This window comes from Corvus hawaiiensis, chromosome 13 (assembly GCF_020740725.1).
Source record: "Corvus hawaiiensis isolate bCorHaw1 chromosome 13, bCorHaw1.pri.cur, whole genome shotgun sequence".
Taxonomy (NCBI): Eukaryota; Metazoa; Chordata; class Aves; order Passeriformes; family Corvidae; genus Corvus; species Corvus hawaiiensis.
Genome location: NC_063225.1, coordinates 22,012,998 through 22,029,784, shown reverse-complemented (window position 1 = coordinate 22,029,784; position 16,787 = coordinate 22,012,998). Strand labels below are relative to the sequence as shown.

The following is a 16,787-nucleotide window of genomic DNA, read 5'->3' as shown; positions in this document are numbered from 1 at the left end:
GCTAGATGAGAACCTATGAGAACTGCATTTTTCTTAAATAGGAATGTATAATTTTGTATAGTGTATGTAACTGTTCTACTGATTTTGTTTTGGATTGGAGTGGAGGGTTGGCTGTTTGGGCTTCTTTGCTCCATTTATTTTAAAAATACACATTCTGCATATTACCACAGGGACATATTCAAGCAAGCCATCCTCATGGGAGAAGAAACTGGAGGATTCTAAGAGGGGATGAGTTACTGGGGGATGCCACTAAGACAAAGTCTGAGTGGAGGGGAGGCTGTTCAGAGTTAAATCTGAGAAGTGTTGTCTGGGCTGATGACGACCCCTGTGTCCCCCAGCCGTCCCTCTTCTGTGGGCCCCTCCTTCCCACACCAAGTCTAACTTGTTCCCACACCAAACCAAATTTTTACCCAGAGAGGTTGTGGCTGCCCCATCCCTGGAAGTGTCCAGCACCAGGTCAGGGCTTGGAGCAACCTGGGATAGTGGAAGGTAGGGTGTGGAACTGGAAGGGCTTGAAAGTCTTTTCCAACCTAAACCATTTCATGATGCCGTGATTCTAAACTATTTCCCCATCATGTTTCTGCCCAGCCAGCATCTCCCAGCATTGCAGGACAGCAGTTGAAATCCTGTGCACCGGGTGAGGTGTTTGGGTATGGGTAGGGAAGGGAATGCACCAGGAATCCCTAGGCATGACTTCACCCTCAGGCATCTTCAGACATGCATGTGCATTTTAGCACTTACTCTTCCGTGGGTTCAAATGACAAAGTAACTTTTTAATCTTTTTTTTTTTAAGGCAAAGTCTCCAAAGAGGATGGCACTGGATGAGCTGGGTCAGGGAGAGAGCACTGCAGGTTTGGATGCGCCGCCAGCCAAAAAACTGAAAGCGCCGTGGAAATGCGCAAAGTGCGGCTTTGCGACGGACATGCAGCCTGAGTTCCAGGAACACATACCTCGGCACAAGACCGACAGCTCCACCTTCCAGTGCTTGTTCTGCGGCCTGTGCTACACCTCCCACATCTCTCTGAACAGACACCTCTTCATTGTTCATAAAGTCAAAGATGAGGAGGATGAGGAGGAAGAGGAGGAGGAGGAGGAGGAAGATGAAAGGCAGAAGTTACAAATGGAGATGGGTGAGAATGGACACAAGGACTACAATGGCGAGTTGAACACTTCGGTGGAAGAGGAAAACAAATACAAAGAGTGCAAAAGTGACTCAGCTCTTTGTGAGCACAGTCAGACATGTGGCGTAGAAGGCCCCAACAGCACCTCACAGAACAATCACTCAAAGTCTCTTAAGACTTAAAAACAAGAAAAAAAAAGCCCTTTTGGTTGGTTGGGAGTTTTTTGTTAGGGGGTTTCTACTCAAACTACAGGGTGGGGATGGGGCAAATCTTTGAAATATTCTGTTGATTTCTTGGGATGGACATTGCTTTCCGTTAACTCCTATTTGTAAGGGAAATTCAAAACACAAAAAAACAAAACCAACCCTGCCATTGCATCCTAAGCACTAACTCTCTGCCAGCCCAGAGAGGTGAAAAGGGAAAGCAGGGCCAGAATCCTCGGTGGAGCTTGGCCAAATCCTGAGGATCCAGGAGCACTTTGCAGCTGTAGTTTCCTTCAGACGAGCTCTCCTCCTTCGAGTGTGCACTGCCTCAGCCTCTGCCCAGAGCCCCAGCCTTGCCTTCCCAATCTCCCTTTCTTTCTCCTTCTATTTATGGCTTCTTTTTTCTCTCCCCATCCTGCCTTTGTGTTACTCATTTTAACTCATAACACTGGCTCGGCCAAACGCACTTGTCAGGGTTGTGCTGGCTGATCCGGGATCTGCGTTACACGGGATGGGTTTGAGCTGTAAGTTGTGCTGATTATTCTTTAGTTGCCCAAATAACAACATTCTTTTCCAAAACACAGTATAATGAAATGTCTTGGACCTGAATCATCCTCGAAAGAGGATTTTGTAGCCCCAGTCCTCCTGGTGAGTACCGTGTTTAGGAGGGCCTGGTTCCCTCCGGGACATGTTGGCCATCTGTCTGTGGAGCTGCGCTGCTGGAAGCCATTCCGGGGTGGGTGCTGCCAGGCCCGGCGCTCAGTGGCTCATCCCAGTGGGAAGCTCAGATTGGCACCATCGCCAGAAAGGGATAACATCCCCCATCTCATCAGTGGGGTCAACTGGAGTGAAATTATTCTGGAACTCCTGATGTGTCAGTGCCAGGGCTCCCTGACAGCTCGTTTTGAGGGGAGGGGAGCAGAGCACAGCCCACAGAGGTGTTGAAACCGGTGGGAGGCACCGTCCTGTGGCGCGGCAGGGGCTGGCGCTCCGTCAGTAGCTCCGTAACTCCTCTCCTGCTGCGGCTCAGCGTTACCCATCCTTCAGGAGATGTTTCTTTCCATGTAGTCACATTGACTCTCTCTTTCCTCCCTCATTTCCTGTCACACCCATGCTTTGTGTAATATAATTACCTTCTATACCATTATTTTTTTCATTCTGTTGAGCCAGAACTCCACTCGTTATTGTTTACTCTGACAATGTTTAAATAATTTAAGAACTATTTATCTCCTTGCTTGGGCTTGTCACCATCTGGTCTTGCGGTGCTTGGATGCAGCCCGTTTGGGCTGTCTGGATGTGGGATCGTGTGTTTGTTGGATGAGTAGAGTTCGGATGTGAGGTGTTGGTTGGATGTGGTGTGTCGGTAGGATGGGGAATTGGGTGGGTGGGGTGTCAGATGGGGGTGTAGATTAGATGAGATGTTGGGTGAACGGGGTGTCAGGTGGATGGGTGTCGGGTGTTGGTTGGATAAGGGTTTGGTTCGATGGGTGTTGGCCAAATGGGGTGTTCACTGGATGGGGCACTGATGGAAGAGACATCGATGGAATTGGGCATTAGTTGGATAGCTTTTGGTTGGGTGGGGCATCGCTTGGATGTGGTGTTTCAGTTGGATGGGTGATTTGTCGATAGTGGGGTGTTGGTTGGAGGGGGTGCTTTGTTGGATGTGGGGCGGCGGCTGGATGGGGGTGCGGAGCTGGATGCGGGTGTTGGGTGCGTGGGGCGCTCTCTCGGGTGCGGGTGAGCCGCGGCTCCGTTCCGGCTGCGGCTCCACGGCCGGGTGACCCTGGAGCCTCTTCCCGGGGCCTCCTCCCGGAGCCGCCCTCCCCGAGCTCCTCCCGGAGCTCCCCCCGAGCTGCCCCCGGAGCCGCCCCCCGGGGCCTCCCCCCGAGCTCCCCCTGGGACCTTCCCCCGGGGCCTCCCCCCGAGCTCCCCCTGGGACCTTCCCCCGGGGCCTCCCCCCGAGCTCCCCCTGGGACCTTCCCCCGGGGCCTCCCCCCGAGCTTCCCCCGAGCTCCCCCTGGGACCTTCCCCCGGAGCCCTCCCGGAGCCGCCCCCGGGGCCTCCCCCGGAGCTCCTCGGGCTCCGCGCGCGGGGCGGAAGCGGCGGTGACGTGTCCGCGCGGGCGGAAGCGGAATCGGGGCCGTGCGAGCGGCGGCGGCGGCGGCGATGATGCTGTCGCTGGACTTTCTGGACGATGTGCGGCGTATGAACAAGCGGCAGGTGCCGGAGGGGCCAGGGGGGCCGGGGGGGAAAACCGAGCGGGCGGACGGGGCCGGTCCGCCCTGCCGTGCGCTGGCGGCGGGGCCTGACCGACCCCCTTCCCCCCCAGCTGTACTACCAGGTGTTGAACTTCGGCATGATCGTGTCCTCCGCCCTCATGATCTGGAAGGGGCTCATGGTGGTGACGGGCAGCGAGAGCCCTATCGTGGTGGTGCTGAGGTCAGTCCCGGGGTGCGGGGGCTCAAACTCCACAGGGATGGGTCAGATGGAGGCTCCGGCCACAGCCCCAGCAGGCGAGAAGCTCCTTAGGAATCCAGGCTCAGGAAGAGCGAGGGAAGAGGGAGCGGGAAGAAGAAGCATCTCACCTTGCTCTGTCAGCCGGCTGGGTTGGGCTAAGAGGGCTGGTAAAAAAGAGGGAGAGGGACTTTACACCCGGGCAGGTGTGACGGGGCAATGGCTTCCTGCTGCCGGAGGGCAGGGTTAGATGGGTCACTGTGAAGAAATCCTTCCCTGTGAGGACAGCGAGGCCCGGGCACAAGGTGCCCAGAGCAGCTGTGGCTGCCCCATTCCTGGAAGTGTCCAAGGCCAGGCTGGACAGGGCTTGGAGCAACCTGGTCTAGTAGAAGGTGTCCCTGCCCACGGCAGGGGGTGGAATGGGATGAGCTTTAAGGTCCCTTCCAACCCATCTGTGATGATTCAATGACTGTCCATTATAGAGGTGGTCCTGAGCTTAAGGGTTGTCACTGTGTCACTGGGTGTTTTGGGTGTCACACATTGTCCTTACAGTAGTGCCCTACAGTGGTACCACCGGTGTTACTCCCACCCTGCTGCTGCCTGGGACAAATTCCCTGGGCTGCCACTGGATGCTGGCACGAATATTGCACCTGCTCTGTGGCCACGCTGGCCGTTCCTGTGTGTTTCTGTGTCAGTGTTCATGATGTAGAAAATGCTGTAATGCCATGACCAAGTGCCACTTACAGAACTCCCTCCTGATGTGAAGCACAGGGCAGATGTTTCCTGCTGTTTCTCTCAGTGAGTGAGACGGGGCTGTGAGGTCACATCCCCTCTTCGGTGATATGATCGGCGGTTCTGAACAGCAGCTGCTGTGCTCTGTGAAGGTGAAACACAAATGCATGCAGTACTTAAAGTTCATTGTTCTGTTTTGCATTATTTATGTGGAATTAGGAAGGATAAGTAGTTGGTAACAATTGCCATTTACAAGACAGAAGAAAAATAACTTGACTCGTGGTGCCTGAAATGAGATCATTAAGCAAAGCAATGAATCACAGTAACAAATTTTTGGCAAGTCCCTGTGTCTGTTTCAGATGGGAATGCAAGAGCCTGATGTTTTCAGTGCTTTGTTTCTGATGATAATCTATCTATCTGCAAAAAATAAATGAAATTTAAAAAAGCTTCCCAGCATTACAGAGCTGCCAGCATTGCCCTGCCAGTGGTGAGCTCAGAAATCCAAAGGTAGTGTTTGTCTTCAGCTTTTTGCTTATTAAGAAAACTTTTCCCCTCTGGATGTGCTTGTAACACCAGTGCTCTTCTCCCAGCAAATCCAAACTGCTGGCAGCACGGTGATTGAAAACCTGATTGCAATAGAGGTTACACGGTTGCATAGTCTCCAAGGTGGTTTTATCAGAAGCTCTTCATCAATATTTCAGCCTGGTCTTGAACACTCCCAGGAATGGGGTATCCACAGCTTCTCTCTCTCACTGAGGTTCTTGTGAGATTATTCTTAAGGGACCATAAACTCTGAAACCTGGTACTGAGTGTTTAAATATTGTTCAATTGTTCCTCTCCTCTCTTTCAGTGGGAGTATGGAGCCTGCTTTCCACAGAGGAGATCTCCTGTTCCTCACGAACCGAATTGAAGATCCAATCAGAGTGGGAGAAATAGTCGTCTTTAGGATAGAAGGAAGGGAAATTCCTATAGTCCATCGCGTCCTGAAAATCCATGAGAAGTATGTTAAGAATCTGGGGGGGTTCTACTGCTGATATTTCCCTAATTGGTATTATTCTTCATCATCTTGGGTAAACAAGTGGGTGGGATGTCAATCATAGATATCCAGGTGCTGTAGGAAGTAACACAAAAGTTTCAGACAGACAAAATCTGTCCTCCTTGGTTTACTTGTGAAGATCATCCAGTAGAAGGCACAAGCTGGGAGTCTGTGCCAGTGCCCTGGGCACTCCAAACTGTAGAATCATGGAATTGTTAGGGTTGGAAGGGACCTTAAAGCCAGTCTCATTCCACCCCCTGCCATGGGCAGGGACACCTTCCACCATCCCAGGCTGCTCCAAGCCCCGTCCAACCAGGCCTTGGACACTTCCAGGGATCCAGGGGCAGCCACAGCTGCTCTGGGCACCCTGTGCCAGGGCCTCGCTGTCCTCACAAGGAACAATTTCATCCTAATAGCCCATCTATCCATGGCAGTAGGAAGCCATTCCCCCTTGTCCTGTTACTTCAGGGCCCTTGTTTGAAGTTCCTCTCCAGCTCTCTTGGAGCCCATTTAGGCACTGGAAGGCTGACACCACTTACTGTCTCCTGTGCCATCCTGTCTGTCCCGAGCTGCTGTGCTGCCTGCTGTAGTGTGGCTGCGTTTGTGTGTGAAGCGACTCTTGTTTGTGGGGCATAGCTGTGGCAGAAGGGTGTTTTGTGTGTAGCATGTGTTATTTTAGAGCTTGTCTCTATGGTCCTGGTCTTTGCTGTCATGCAGACTCAGGGCCTTTCATCTCCCTAGAAAGTTGTGTTGTTATCCTTGGAGTCTTCATATACTGTTCACTCTCAGCACTGGGCAGGTTGTGTGTGTGAAGGAATGGAACAGGCATTGATTTCATGGCTGAACAGGGCTTAGTTTTCCAACCAAGGCTTCCACTGCAGTTATGAGCTTTCCTGTTTTGCTGGATGGCCTCTCCAGACCAGTCTGGGGAGATATGAGCCAACCATGTGAGCTGTTTGAGTGAAAACTGAATCTTGAACCGAATCGCTGATTCTTCATGGCAGCTCTGAGAGGCAACAGCTGGTTGGGGTCCCAGCATCTGTTTCTGCTGAGTAAATGTTTTCTGAAGTGAGCTGGAGCTGTACCAGGTGGCATCTGAGGATTCAGAGTGGAGAGGTCAATGGGATGGAGAGGGTCCCTTTCCCTGTGGAACATCCAGGCCAGTTGTCTGGTCCAGCTCGAGGGGGACCGGCACATAAATGCACAGATGGAATCCTGGCTCTGAGGGAGCGGTGCCTCTCCCAGTAGGCAAAGCACATTCTTTGTTGTTCGGATTTATTCTGTACCCAGAACTTTGAACAATGTAGGTTTTCAAAGTGCTGTTCTTTGATACCACTAATTTAAAAATAATGTCAGTTTATGCTCTGAATTTGATACCTAATGTTGCACGAGCACTTTCTGTGATGTTGTGGGAACTCTTTCAAGTGAAATGCAGTGTTCCTCCTCCCCTGTTCTGTGCAGCATTTTCTCTCCAGATGTTGCCCACCCTTCTTTTTTTGCCTGGCTCTATCTCTAGATATTAGGGTATCCAGCACTATTTCTTGTTGAAATGTAACAGGGCTGTAGTGCCAATCCTGGAAAGGTGAAAGCATTCTGCAGTATTGTAGGTTTCATTTAACTGAAGCAACCAAACACAAACCTGATCTTTTTACTGGGAGTGATAAAATGAAAAACCCATACTGCAACCTGAACCTGGGAGCTGAAAGCAGGATTTGGGTATCAGTTGCTTCTTTCACTACTTAAAGAATAATTTTCTAGTGCCAGTTCAGAAGTGAAAAGTCTCTGCAGAAGCTGACAGGAGTGTCAAAATGCAGGAAAACAGAAACAGTGCTCTCTGTGATTTTGGGGCAACTCAGGCCCCAGTTCACATCAGTATTGGGTCAGTGATAAAATGTCTGTTACTCGCTGGCCTTTTCTTTTTGTTTCAGCCCAAAATGGAATTAATTCTTCATTACTAACACAGATTCTGCCATCCAAATCTACTTAGTGGTTTTGGAGCAGGGCAGCCAGACCAGACTTCAGTCACCTCACACAGTAGAGAAGCACATCCTGGGCTTCTCGTGCCACGTCGTGACAGAGCCTTGACTCTGCTCAATAAGATGCTGCACTCCTACACCTTCACTCTTCAGAGCTAAACTACATTATCTGCACCTTTGGGGATCTTTATCTTTTCCCAGACAGTGTCTCTAAGCTCCCAGAGTGTTTGTTGTTCCCACACAAGCCAGATGTGCTTTGGAGAAAGAGCTGTGGGTTTTTTCCCTGCTTCCTTTCCACGCTTCTCTTGTCAAGGAACCTGTTGGTGTTCAGGCATGATGACAACAGCCTGAGCTCCACAGAGCTGCGTGCTTTTGTGTTCTGCATTCTATCTGTCATTTCTGTGAGAGCTGAGGTTCAAGCACTGAGGACGCTCCTGCTCAGCACCTGCCTGCAGGTGCCACAGGAAGGTGACAGTGGCCAATCCCTGAGTAGTGGCATGAGCTGCTGTCCAGCATCTGAATGGGAATGGCTGGGAAAGGATCTATAAAGCTTTTTCCTGGTCAAAGCAAAGATTCATCTGCTCCAGGATCCCATTTCTGGCAAGCTAATTAATTCATCTCAGGATGAATTAAAGACTAGAGAGAGTATGTAGTGATAATTTCCCTGTTTTCTGCAGGTTACAATTTCAAGCACAAAGTCCTGGTTCCTTATGAATAGCCTAATGTCCTCTTTTACATGGAGTATCTGGTCAATTTTTGAGCCAATGTAATTTTTTGCCAACCAAACTACCTTTGCAGAGAGACGTGGTTTAGTTTGCACTGTGGCTATTTCTGCATACCTTCTCTGCCTGGTTTTGCCCCGTTACTTCTGAGCTCCTTTGGGTACCCTCTGGCTCTTGCATTAGAAGAGACAATGAAAAGCTATTTGACTGTTGCTGTCATTTGTGGTGGACTATGTCATATCTTCCATCAGTTCTGCCTTTTCCAGGCTAAAGAGTCCTGGTCTCTAGTTTCTTGTGTAGAAGTGGTTCCAGACCTTGTTAATCATTTCTCAACCTTTGCCAGTTCTTCTCTCTATTGCAGAAAAGGATCTGGGGGGCTCAGCACTGCCCAGAGCATTCCAGATGTAGGCACATCGTGAGTTCATGCAGTGTCATCATGGTACTATTTGTTTTTTTTCTGTCCCCCTTTCCTAATCAGTTCTAAGTTTCAGCTTGCTTCTGCCCACTGCTGAGTAGAGCTGTGTGCTTCAATCCCAGCCTCTCCTTTTGTGTGGTAGTAGGGAGACCAGAACCCAACATTTGTGTGAAGCAAGAGAAGCATCAACACAAGATGGGTCAAAAGCCAAGAGGCAATAGCTGCATCTGCACTAGAAACAGCTCGTCTTGCTGGTTCTGTACTGAGACTCTGCTGGAAAGCTTGGCTGGGGCCAGAATTCATTCTTCCCATGGCAGTTTTTCCAAACCATCTGCTTTCTGCTGCATTTGACAGAATTTCCCTCTTTTATGCTGCTTGAATTGTAGGATATGGTTGCTTCTAGTGCCCTTGTGTTGGTCTCCCCGTGCTTGTTGTAGAACTTTGAAGCTTTGAACAAGTTTCTGTCCTGCCTTACCTGGCTGTCCTGTCTTTACCAGGCAAAACGGAGACATCAAATTTCTGACAAAGGGAGACAACAATGCTGTAGATGACAGAGGGCTCTACAAACAGGGGCAGCACTGGCTGGAGAAGAAGGACGTAGTAGGACGAGCGAGAGGGTGAGTGAAGTTGAAAATGATGAGGCTTTTCCCACTGCTGTCCCCCAAAGCCATCTGGTAAATCCCCCTTGTGTCGAGCTGTCCCTGTTGGGTTTTTTAACCTGCCTGAGAGTGTGGAGAGTTCAGTTCTTAGTTTGGCTTAAGCAAAGGCATCAAGTTGTGAGCTGCATCCTGAGATGTTGCTGCTGGATGGACACGGATGTAAGGGTAGCATGGGCTCAGATTTGATCAGAATTGTCACCAGATTTACCCTGGGAGGCTCAGCATTTGCAGGCAGGTGAAATCTGAACCAGGCAGAGGCTGAAACACACTCTGGGGCTGGTTGTCATTCAGCCCCACTGCCACAGCCACCCTGCTCAGGAGGAACAAGTCCCCAGCCCGTTGACTGCAACCCTCGGGATGCTTGAGTGACTCTCCCTCTGCACCCTGGAATAGTGTTTGTTTTAAGAAAACCTTTATTCTTGTAGATTTGTGCCCTATATTGGAATAGTGACTATCTTAATGAACGATTATCCAAAATTTAAGGTAAGATCTCTTCCATTTCCTGCCTGCTTTTACCACCCCAGCTAAAATTCCTTCATGAGAACAGGGGCAGAACCCTGTGCCCTGTGCATTTGCTTCTGTAGATGTGAGTGTGCACTCCTGTGTCTCCTCTTCTCTCTCTTGCAGTATGCAGTCCTCTTTTTGCTGGGTTTATTTGTGCTGGTCCATCGAGAGTAGTCCCTTGCACTGAACTACGAGGTGAAGGTGCCATGGATTTTTCTAGACGAACGTTTTAAGTAGCTGATGGTCTGATGTGCCAGGAGAAAGAAGAAAACATGCATTTCAAAGCTTCTTGCCAGTTTGGGTTTGTTTTGGTTTTTACTGCGTAAGGGCGAATGTTTGTCACAGTATTTCCAATGGTTTGTCATATTTTAGCCTTTTTAGTGAATTTTTATATTAAAAGTTTGAGCCAAACTGTTTAGTGCTTGTACTTTGAAGCTGAGCTTCCTCTCCAAGTGCCTCTGGGACTGTGTCCTGAGTCTGTGCCTGGCTGGGCCAGGTGCCCCCTCCCTGTGCTGACTGAACTGTCCCATGGTGAGCTGTGGCCGTGACGGTTTTTTTCCAATTCAGAACTGGAATAAAGATTTTGCCTCTTGCCAGGTTCTTTGTTATTGCCCTGATGAGAGCAGCCTCCTTGCCCAGGTTCTGGGGGATACCTGGGCTTTGCTCTTGCACGCTCACTCCTAGAGCCACCATCTAACTTGTCCTCTCTTCACAGAGCAGTAGCAGCTGCTGCTCTCATCTCTTTTTGGAGAGTAATCTGTCCTGAGCTGTAGATTGTTTAATATTTCTGTGTTTCTGTAAATCACATTGAAATGATCTGCTTAAAGACTGCAAGGTGTTTGGGGCAGGAGATGGCAAAGAATTGCTTTGTGCACTAGGTAACAGAAGGTTTGAGATAGGAAATACCCACAGCTGTTTGGCAGGGATGATTTAGCAGGATGCAATAATAAAAATTGCTGGATTTTGGAAAAGGGTTTCATGTCTCCAGCTGGCCACATCTCACAGCTCACCTGAAAGCTACAGGCTGCCCTGAGGTCTGAAATAAAAAACCCTCTTGTCAGCACATGCAGCAGCTGTTTTTTCTGAGCTTCTCATTCAGGCTAGTGATCCTGCTGGTGGAGGTGTCAGAGAGAGCCCAGGGAAGGAGGTGCAAGGCAGCGATGCTGCATTTTGTCAGCTCTTCTCCATGACTGCTCCAGGATTCCAGAGCAACAGGAATCATTGCAGGTGGTCACTGCAGCCACGCACACAGCTTGGATAAAGCAAAAGCAGTCAGGAAAAGCAAGGACAAACCCCAGTGGGGTGTTTATGGCTGTTTGCAGTTTCTTGCATATGTCCCTCATTGGGTTTGTCAGGCCTCTCCTATCTCTGGAGGTGAATTGTGCTGTTTTGCTGGTTTTGATGTTGCCAGGTGCATTTTTCTCTGTGTAGGATAAGCAAACATCACTTGTAGGGCACTGCAAGAGTCTATGAACAGGTCCAGCCCCCAGCACTGAGCCTCGGGCCTGTGGCTCTGAGTAATCATAACTTCATAATAAAAATGGTAGTAAAATCTGTATCTCTTGCTCCCAGTGTTAGAGCCCTTGAGTGGAGAATGTGGATAGAGTTTCTCTGTAATTCTTGAGATATGGATGGGATGTTCTGTCAGAAGTCAAACCCAAGCAGCAGTGAGAAAACAGAGAATCTTTGAGAGCTGCTACCCCTGTAGAGCACCTTCCTGAGGGTTGGAGCAGCATTTCCGCCTCTGCAGCTCGTGTGGAGCCTGAGTCTGTCCCTGCTTTGCCTTGAACCTAAACAGCTTCTGTGCATAAGTGGGTTTTAGACTTGGGCTCACACAAAGGGCTGAGTTGAGCTCGTCTGAAAGCTGCTAATCAACACCTCCCCATGAGCACTCGCTGGGAGCGCTGCTGCTGCTGCTGCTCTCCAAGTCCTCTTCCTTTCACACCTCCAAAATTCTGAGCATGCGAAAGCAGTTGTGTTCCTGTGACCGAGTTAATTTAACAAAAAAAAGGCTAAACCACAAAGGATTATAGAGCAAGGATTAGCTCTCAAACTGCTGAGACCGCAGTTCTTTGGCAGGATGATGTGTCCAGAGGGTGGCAGCTGGTGTCAGGAGTCCCTGGGCTGGGGGACACATGGCCAACATGAGCTCTTGCAGGAGGATGTGCCCTGCCCTTGCCTGATGCTGTGTGAAGGAATTGAACAGAAAGTGCCTAAAAAATGCGGGGTGAGGGGTGACTGGAGCCCGCTGCAGCCCAGCTTCGGGGGCTCCTCTCCAGGCTCTGCAGGTGCTTGAAGAGCAGGAGCAATTGCCCTAAACCAGGGGCTGCCATATGACATTTGGGAATTCATCTCTGCAGCCTCTGTTCTGCATGTTTTCAGCTCTGTGCAGCTGAGAATGTGGTTCTGTTACCTGCAGTCATGAAATGAGGAGTTGACTAATTAGGGCGAGAATAAACGAGCAGTCAACCCCCTCACAACTCCAACACCCACCACCTCCTGTGGCACCTCCCACATTGCCTCCTGCATTCCAGCAGCACCTTTCCTGCTGTAGTGGGATGAGGGAGTGCCGGGGATGAGCCTGCACAGGCTGGAAACTGGGGATGTGGGGGCAGGATGACACAGAGTTCTGCTGGCTCCATCCCCGCCAGATTTATTCTGCTTTGCTGAGCAGAAAAGCTACAGAGTGAGCAGGATCTCTGACTGGTTGGGTGCTGATGCTGAGGTGTTTGGGAGCACTGCTGAGCTCCCACAGAGCCAGGGTTGTTGATGGTAGAACTTGATGTGTTCATGTTTTATTTCAGTTTTACACTACTTTTTTTTTAAAGGTGAAACTGTCTGGGCAGCTCCAGCAAAGCCGGTGACACTGGAGGCTTTGGAAATGGACAGAGATCTTTGTGTCACCACAGGAATGGGATTTGTTTGTAAAGTACGTGGGTGTTGAAAGGTCTGGTTTATAAAGGAGAAAAAAAATGCAGGAAAAAATCTGCCAGGGCTGATTGCTCCTGTCTCTGTTGTGGTTACAGCCAAACAGGGCAGGTTTTCTGGTAGCAATTCCAGTGCTTAATTACTGTTCAGTCACATCCGCAGTTCAGGGCACAGATTCCTTCACGGGCAGGAGCTGTTTCATGGAGCAAAGCCGTGCTGGGCTCTGTCTGATGGCTGCTGGATTTCTAGTGGGTGATTTTTTTTTGTATCAAAGCTAAATGCATAAGCAAGAGTGTGATGGTCAGGAAGTGAGCTGTGGGGGGTGACGTGCTGCGAGCTGGAGCTCCGTGAGACAGGGGCTGGTTTTGTGTATTTCTGACGCTTGAACACGCGGTTGTTGGTTAAACAGCAGTGAGCATCACGGTGGTTCATGCAGATCTGTCGCTGCTTATTGCTTTGCAGGGGTTCACAGGGCTCAGGTTTGTCAGATGGTCAGTTCCCCACTGTCTTTAATGAGATTGGGTGATTTCATGGTGATTTTCGTGCCCTTAAAATCAGAACAAGTCAACTGTATTTTTTTCCAAGGAGCATCTTCAAGATGAAACCTGGTCCGTGCATGGTTTGAAGACCACTCTCTGCTGGAGAAATGCACAATGCAGACCCAGCATGCAGCTCCCAGGACATCCCAAAAGTTGGCCAAGAGAAGGAGAGGAGACAGAGGAGGAGAGAAGGAAGAGAGGAGAGGTGCTTGGAGCACGTGCCCTGGGGATGGCTCCTGTGCCAGAGCAGGGGCAGTGCAAAGCAGCTGTTTGTGTGCCCCACACAGTGCCAATGACTCAGTGGCTGAATCAGATGAGGAATGTCCTGGTTCCATCCTCCGGGAAGGTGCACTGGGGTGATGCCAGAAGGGCCCAGCCTGCCCTCTTCCCACCGTGTCAGCAGCTCAGGGTGGGAGCTGATGTGTGGTGGGTGACTGATCTGACCCTCTCATCACTGGGAGGAGAGAAACAGCACCCACACTTTGAGCCAGTTGAACAGCCTCCTGCCCCTTTTACCTCTCCCCAGCCTCATAACACTTCTGTCCCTTTGTCAGCTGCACCCAGATTCTCACCTGCCAGGAGCCACAGGTCTCTGCAGGGGTAGATCCACCAGCCCAAGCATGTTGGATTCACATGGGGCACAGGAGCTTTCCTGAGAACCCTGCTCTATTTTGCCCTAATTGGGTGGCTTTGCTGCAGGTTCCTAGTCTGCCCAGCTGTGAGAGCCCCTCTTCCAGTTTGCTCATCCCTTCTTATTCCTCAGTTGCTGTAAAAACCCACCAGCTCCCTCAGACACAGTCCTGCTTCCCCATGGAGCAGGATCTGCCTCTGTGTGCTGGCCTGCTGGTTGAGCACATTGTGTGTTAAACCTGCTCCAGCTCATGGGGAAATTCATGCACTTGTTCAGTTCTAGCAGGTCCTGTGAATGGCTGATCTAGCAGGGCTCCCTGAACCTTGGGGGGAAATAAACATCTTCACAGAGAAGAGCAGTCTAAATAGGGATGGACTAGAAATCCAGCCTCTGTGATTCAGATCACAGAATCACCCTTTCAGAACATCTGTCTTCCAGGATGGAGCAGATGCTCTCAGTCTCTTGCTCCTTCTGCCCAGTTCCTTATCTTTTGACTATTTTTATTCCTTCTGTTTAATAATTCAAAAATTCCTGCATCTCTCTCTGCTGAACGTTTTGGTATCACCTTTGTTTTCCAACTTCCTCTTTCTCCATAGAAACAGATCTGAAGGAAAAATAATATGAAGGAAATTAACTTCTCTGGGCCTTGATTCTCTCAAACTGGGATGTCAGATTTCTGCTGTATAATTCTAGCTGGGACACTTCTGAGCTGGGCCTGGATTTGCCTGCAAGAAAACACGATTTTCTTCTCTAAGTCTTCTTGCAGAGCAGTTATTTGTATACATCCAGCAGGCATGGAGTGAAAGGAAAACCTCCGGGAAAACCACAACTCACTTACAGCTTAAATGAAAATTGAAAGTGAGTTGAAAACAAGATGTGTGAGATTTCAACTTTTATCTTTTATAAACAACAGCTATTGCCTGTGGACAGATGGATGTAACAGAGGGATTTAATCTTTGTAAACAAGAGAAAAGTACATCAGAATAGACCCTTCAGGCATGTGGCAGGACCTGGCTTTGGAAAAGTGGTGAAGAAGAGGCTGAAGCAACTTAACTGCTACTAAGAGTTTTATTGGCACCAGGAGCTCTGTGAAGGAGACAAATAGGGGCATTCGAGGCCTTTGCTCCTTGTATTTGTTTTTTATTAGAGCCATCAGTTTTGAGCCCAGGTGGCTATTTGCAGGGCCTGGGAAGCCTGAACTCCACAGCATGGAGTCTCTCCCTTGCCAGCCTGGCCACCTCTCTGGGAGATGCAGAGTCAACGCCAACGGTACTAAATCGTGGAATCTTCGAATGATTCGGGCTGGAAGGAACCTTAAAGCCCAACCAGTCCCACTCCCTGCTGTGGGCAGAGACACCTTCCACTAGCCCAGGCTGCTCCAAGCCATGTCCAACCTGGCCTGGAACACTTCCAGGGATGGAGCAGCCACAGCTGCTCTGGGCACCCTGTGCCAGGGCCTCCCCACTCTCACAGCCAGGAATTCCTTCCCAAGATCCCATCCATCCCTGCCCTCTGGCAGTGGGAAGCCATTCCCTGTGTCCTGTCCCTCCAGCCCTTGTCCCCAGTCCCTCTCCAGCTCTCCTGGAGCCCCTTTAGGCCCTGCCAGGGGCTCTGAGCTCTCCCTGGAGCCTTCTCCTCTCCAGGTGAGCACCCCCAGCTCTCCCAGCCTGGCTCCAGAGCAGAGGGGCTCCAGTCCTGGGAGCATCTCTGTGGCCATGTCTGGACTTGCTCCAGCTGGTCCATGTCTTTCTTGTGTTGAGGACTCCAGACCTGGACGCAAAGCAGAGAAAAAACAAAATGGACCTTGCTTTAAAGCCCTTGAACCAGGGTGTTTCCAGGTTGATCTGTTACATTTGTTAGCAAGGCCCTCTTGGCTGTGCAGTTTTTGCATCCATTTATTTTGCTTAGTTGTGGTTTCCTTTCTTTATCTGGTGAAATCCTGCTTCATCTTTAGGTGCATTTAGAGGATTTGCTACTAGTGCCTGTTTCACAGGTCTGTTTTTGCTCATCTTATCCCTACTTGGACAGGAATTTGATAAGGAACAGGACACCCTAAGAGTAGACTTGGAACTTGTTGAAGGAATTCAGAGGCTTACGGGCAAGGTGAACCCACAGGGATCATCCACCTGGATTCCCACAGGTATTTGGCAAAGTCCCTCAGCAAAGGCTCCTGAAGGAAGGAGGCAGCCCTGGAACAGGGGGTGAGATCCTTACAGGGAAAAAATTGTTTGTTAAAATGTAAAGAACAAAAGGGAGAAGGGAAGAGGGAAGAGACTGGGTAATAAAAAAGATGAAATTTTAATGTACATAAATATAAAACAGTGCACAGGGGGGAAAACCAATTTTAACTCTATTTGTAAAACAATGGGTTCCAAGTTAAGTGTTACTATCTGAAACGTCGGCGTTGTTACAGATTGTGCTGTGAAAATGTCAGTTCTGTGGTCAGCAGCCATCCAGAGGAAATGGTGTGTGTCGATTGCTGGGGGAAAACCGAGCAAAACAACCCCTGCTCCCTCTGGCTGCAGGCATCTGCAGGGATCTTCCGGGGAAGCTGAGGATCCCTGGACCTTCGAGGTGTTTTGGGAGGGAAGGGACATTCCTGGAGGGTGTGGGGCTGTGCAGGGCTGCTCTCACCCAGCCCCGGAGGGTAAATCCCACGGGGAGGGGAGGGGTAGCTCTGTGCTGACCCTCCTCTGCCTCGAGGACATAACCAGCAGCAGCCTGCCGTTTTCCAAGGAGTCACCTCTGCATCTCCTGCATCACCTGTGGAAGTTAGTGTGCTGACCTCTGCCAGCAAAATTGATTTATAAAGTAGAATTTCTACAGCTTTTTTTGATATGTAAGCTGGGAAGATTCCCGTGGAGGCT

At 49.9% G+C, this 16,787-nt stretch overlaps 2 protein-coding genes across 2 annotated transcripts in view; both read left to right on the top strand.

Moving 5' to 3' along the window:
* Positions 1-2,558, top strand: part of ZNF592 (zinc finger protein 592) — a 36,045-nt gene extending 33,487 nt beyond the window's left edge. Inside the window, exon 9 of the mRNA XM_048317848.1 lies at positions 794-2,558. Within this exon, the coding sequence (XP_048173805.1) occupies positions 794-1,303 (510 nt within the window). The 3' untranslated portion in view covers positions 1,304-2,558. The remainder of the gene's footprint in view (positions 1-793) is intronic.
* Positions 2,559-3,428: 870 nt separating this feature from the next.
* SEC11A (SEC11 homolog A, signal peptidase complex subunit) lies at positions 3,429-10,233 on the top strand. Its single transcript, XM_048318044.1, has 6 exons — positions 3,429-3,544; positions 3,654-3,763; positions 5,361-5,510; positions 9,157-9,276; positions 9,744-9,801; positions 9,946-10,233. Exons 1-6 carry the CDS (start codon positions 3,491-3,493, stop codon positions 9,994-9,996), a joined length of 543 nt encoding a protein of 180 aa, XP_048174001.1. The 5' UTR covers positions 3,429-3,490; the 3' UTR covers positions 9,997-10,233.
* Positions 10,234-16,787: the final 6,554 nt, after the last annotated feature.